This window comes from Berghia stephanieae, chromosome 8 (genome assembly GCF_034508935.2).
Source record: "Berghia stephanieae isolate SIO BIC M18660-M18661 chromosome 8, UCSD_Bste_1.3, whole genome shotgun sequence".
NCBI lineage: Eukaryota > Metazoa > Mollusca > Gastropoda > Nudibranchia > Aeolidiidae > Berghia > Berghia stephanieae.
The window spans coordinates 31365909-31370908 of record NC_088367.1 but is presented as its reverse complement, the minus strand read 5'-3'; the positions used below and the strand labels follow the sequence as shown (position 1 = coordinate 31370908).

At 40.5% G+C, this 5000-nt stretch overlaps 1 protein-coding gene across 6 annotated transcripts in view; it reads right to left on the bottom strand.

Moving 5' to 3' along the window:
- Positions 1-5000, bottom strand: part of LOC144977829 (uncharacterized) — a 26467-nt gene that overhangs the window by 8596 nt on the left and 12871 nt on the right. For all 6 annotated transcript variants that reach the window (XM_078923229.1, XM_078923230.1, XM_078923234.1 and 3 more), the window contains exons 5-6: positions 3007-3185; positions 1148-1426 (exon numbers count right to left, since the gene is read on the bottom strand). In XM_078923229.1, coding sequence (XP_078779355.1) covers positions 1148-1426; positions 3007-3185 — 458 coding nt within the window. The remainder of the gene's footprint in view (positions 1-1147; positions 1427-3006; positions 3186-5000) is intronic.

The following is a 5000-nucleotide window of genomic DNA, read 5'->3' as shown; positions in this document are numbered from 1 at the left end:
TAAATGTTATGTTGAGCCTATAAACAAACCAGATAAAATAAAACAAAATAATAAATATGGCCATTTATATGGCGCATTTCCAAGGAGTTTACAAGGAGCTCAATGCGCCTCACAGTGTTTTCATTTATTCCGCCACCAGGCCGCATGGAATCAAATTATTTCCATTTCAGACAGGCGTCAGTTTTGTATTAACAAGTATAGCAATAATCGTCACTGCCTATAGTCAGGTACTCATTAACATCTGAGTCGAATGGGGGTAATGTGAGTAAAGCTGCTTACCAAAGAAACCAACGACGGGGCCAGAATATTCAGCGATCATTGTCACCCATCTGGTCAATGATTACGCTAAACATCACTTGACTTTTGTGATTATTCGGGACGCGACACCGCTGAGCCACAGCATAACACGATAATACTACTTGGAAGTAATGGGTCGTATTTGAGGAGGTCAGAATAGAATTCAATAGTCTGACGTCACGTCCGCCCAGCAACGAGCAGCTTGGTTCTATACAAAGAAAATCGGCGATTTTTATTCATCATACTGGATAGAACTTTTTCACATGTCATGTGATCGTGATCAGATTTAAAATGTTTTTCTCCTCGGGTTGCACTTTTATGCTCGAAGGAGAAGAATTTCATAAGGGCGTCCGCCATTGTTCCGATAGTTTAGAACCAGTTACTATGCATCATTACGAGGAACGTGACGTCACAACTGTTGAAGCCTAATATAAGTCGCAGCCAGATAGAAAATATGTTAAAGTTATCAAGCAATCTATCGGATAACTTAAAATCACTAGAGAAAATATAAATGTTCAAAGCACTCAGGGTATTGTTCTATGAAGCAAACAAGACACTTTTTCCCAAAAGAGAGCACGCTTTTAACGGCAAAGTACCAATTTACACCTGAGCACGGTATGAGAATGTGAGTAAAGAGCCTTTGTTTTTTCAAGGACTCAACTATGCGCTGCTCGGAGCGGGACTAGAAATCAGTCTCTTCCGGTCCGAAGACGAGAGTCATAGCACGAGACCATATTATAGCCTCAATTTGTGCCTGGTACCTTTTGACCCCGACCACCTCATTCTGTGCATTGTCAGATCACTTTGGCTTTAAAAAAAAATGGAATTGACCACAAAACAACTGACTTACCAGTAGGAGTCACTCTCAGCGAAGTCTTTTTTGAAGTTCCCTTAACGTCCACTTGACATGTGATTGTTGTTTTAGGAGAACCCGCTTTTCCAGCTGTAAACTCATAATGTCTGGGTGATTCAGATTTGACAGGACTAGAATCCACCGACCAGCTGAACGAAGCGGTGCTAGAAATCTCACTTGGGCTGACAACGCATTCAATCCGGACTTTTGACCCTTCCACAGGTGAGATATCCGTGACCCGATTATTGTGTAATAGCAAGCTTACATCGTCTATATCTGTGAAGATATAACACATAAATATTGTTAACTCTTCATTGAAAAAAAAAAAACAGCTTGGGCTTTTATATAGTGTAAATTTCATAAAATTGGCGACGCCCAAAGCGGCATTCGATCCAGGGACCTACCAGTTGGAGGATGTGTGTAATATCGCCATTGGCGAGAGTCAATTTTGCTATGCCCTAACAATCATAGATCCTTAAACTTTTCACCAAGACAACAGTGACAGCCTTACGATTCGGCCTTAAATAAATCCTGAGTCACAACGCTGTTGCTTATTCTAAGTAAAAACGAGGTGAAGTCTGTAACTATAATCATTAACTAAGTAACACGACGTGTCGGGTTCAAAATCATTCCTCGACCAAAAACAAAAACAGTTGAAAAGTTAATACTTGGTAAATCCATAAAGAGGGGAAAAAAGTTCTCGACAGTCAAATCGTTAAAAAAGGTGAAAAAAAGTCAACAAGATTATAGCTTCAGGTATCTAAAGACAATGATGAAGGATCTTGAAATGATAAAAACAATTTGTTAAATAAATGAAATAAATAAAAGTGAGTTGTTATATCATGATATTATCTGGTAAGTCACGTGCCAAAGAAATATTTTATTCACTATATCAGTCCTTAACCATTTTACCGCCGAACTCTGGAAAAACACGTATTTAATAATTTGGCCAGAAAACTCCTTCGAATATCGATCGATTTAAAGGGCCCTCATCTTGGCAAAAAATCTCAAATCTGTGACTTCGCGAAATTCCGGGTTTGTGAGTTTTTGCCAAGATGAGGGTTATTTAAATTGATCGATATACGAATTCGTCTGTAGTGTTTCATTCATCCTGTTTTGTTGATAGAGGGGAAATCCGAAACGTCTTTTTTATCTGTTTTCGTATATTAAATTGAAGCTTACATTCAATTTCACATTGTTATTTGTTTCAATGATATGAATTCCCAAAGAGAAGATATAATGTTATGCTAAGTTCTATATGAAAATAAAAAGTCAAACAGTCATCAGGACGGTATAGTCCCACATGTTTCTAGGGTAGAGAATGGTGCGGCTATGTGGTCTTGTGGTATGACACTCGCTTTCGGATCGTAAGGTCTTGGGTTCGAGCCTAGCTCGGCGCACAGTTGAGTCCTCGGAAAAGGCTCTTTACTCATATTCTCTCACCGTATTCAGGTGTAAAATGAGTACCTGGCCGTTAACAACGTTGTCTCTGTCTGAAAAAATGTAATATCGCCTAACAGGCGTCATGAATGTCTCATTCTACGTTTTATGTGTTACTGTTGGACAGGGAACTTTTGTAAAGTGCTTTAAGCACATTTAGTGGATATTGCTCTATATAAAAGCTCCAAGCTCAAGCATGAACATTTTGTCACGGAGAAGAAAAAATCCAAATGAATTATGGAGATAATAATGACATTGCAAGAATGATGGTGATGACAACGACGACGACGACGACGACGACGATGATGATGATGATGATGATGATGATGATGATGATGATGATGATGATGATGATCATCATCATAGAATTTGCTTGTTTCATGAATAGATGTGACCAGAATTACCACATTACTTACAAGTTGGTTTGATAATTGTTTTGCCTTCCAATGAAGTCTGCCCCTCATAGCTGTATTTACACTTGATTTCAACGTCGCCAGGAGCTTTCGGTGTGTACTGGAATGTTTTAGACACCTGATTCGTCTGCACTATGTTATCTACTCGCCACTCATAGACCATTCCAGGGGTGAAGATCTCCCTAAGGGAAAAAGTCGGAAACGCTTTACACGATGTTAGATTCAATTTGTTCAATACACAAAAGAAAATCTTCTGTATAAACTCACAAGCGCGCGCACAAACATAAAGAGAGAGAGAGAGAGAGAGAGAGAGAGAGACTAAGAGAGAGAGAGACTAAGAGAGAGAGAGAGAGAGAGAGAGAGAGAGAGAAAGAGAGACTAAACATGCATATCCACATACATGCATATGCTTGAACATACATACATACATACATGCACACACACACATACACACACACACACACACATAATAGTATGAGCATGGAATAATTCTAGAGTTATTCTAGAGTTACAGCACCTTTTAGTCAATATATTAACAAATTTAAAGAACCGCTTGAGAACTTTGATAAGCTACTCATTTATTTCTAGAGCACGTCGGAAGTTCCATAATATAATTTTGACAGTAAATCGCACTATAATATCTCTTTAAAGCTTTATTGAATTATTTTGGAAAAGGTTTGGATTTAGAAACATTGTGGTGAGAGTATATTAGTATCTTATGGGACTTAAATCAATTTTTGGGGTCTACTTCTTTTTCTTCTTCTTCTTTTTCCTCCCTCCCTCGTATTGTTTTCATGTTTGAATGTCTAGTTGATGGCATGCAACATCCAATGGTGCTCACACTAAAAGTATGTTATGACGATCGACCCAATCAGCAAATTTCTTACTGCACTCGTGCACCGTCGCAAACCCACCTGGACGCTTCGTCACAACACATCGTTCAACTAGATGTAAGCGGTTTTGGACTCGTTACCACAACGGGTACATGTTGGACAGGTGGAAAGCTCCCACTGATGAAGGGATTTTTCCCGTTAAGCAGTTTCTCGACCGAAGTCACCCAATGCCTCCTCTTGCTGGTGGAAAAGCCTGGCAACTTCTCCTCCAGTTTTGAAGAGTTGATGTCCCCGCCCCCTCGAGGGATTAAATTCGTCCAAACCGACTTCCATCTCGTATATGCATCTCTGTCCGAAGTTAGAAAATCTACGTAAAAGGGTTGCCTGGACTTATTTCGGCTCGAAACGGGGGCACCGTCCATTATGCGCTTAAGAGGGGTATCTCTATTCCCTCTCTCTTTGATCTTATTAAGCCAGTTCTCTGTAATCGTCTGGATTGCTGCCATAATTGGGCCCAATTCTCTAGGCGTTTTTGCCAGCGTTCCTAACAATATGTGCATCGACTTGCGACTTGCTGCATAGTTGAAATGCAGTGGCCACGGGTTTTGAAATGTTCATCTTCAGATACCACTTTGTCGAAGTAGGCTTTGAGTCTCGTGACGTGCTCGCTGAGACGGGTCCACACTTTATTTTGAGTAATGAGTGCCCAATCGTCCGCATATCCCAGCCTCAGGGAGGAAGTGTTCGCATGTCAATAATGTAGACATTAAACAACATTGTCTCCAGAACAGATGCCTGAAGGACCCCATTCTCCATTTTCCTAAATTTACTTGTAGCGTCTTCCAGCGCGTCGTGGAATTGTCTTTTCCCTAAGATTGAAGAGAACAAGTTCAAGGTATTTTTTACCTTATGATCTTTGCAAGTTTGAGCATTGATCCTCCGCACTAGACTGTATCGTACCCGCCGATAGGTCTATAAATACAGCACCAGTTTGCCGTTTCCTCTCGAACCCTGGCTCAATATGCCTGTAAGGGCAATGACATGTTCCGTAGTGCACCTCAATTCCCTGAAGCCAACCTACACGAGTGGCAGGGCAGCGTCTAGTACCGGCCCCATCGGTTTAATAGAACTCGCTCCAATAGTTTGTACAAGCAGCTCAGAAAT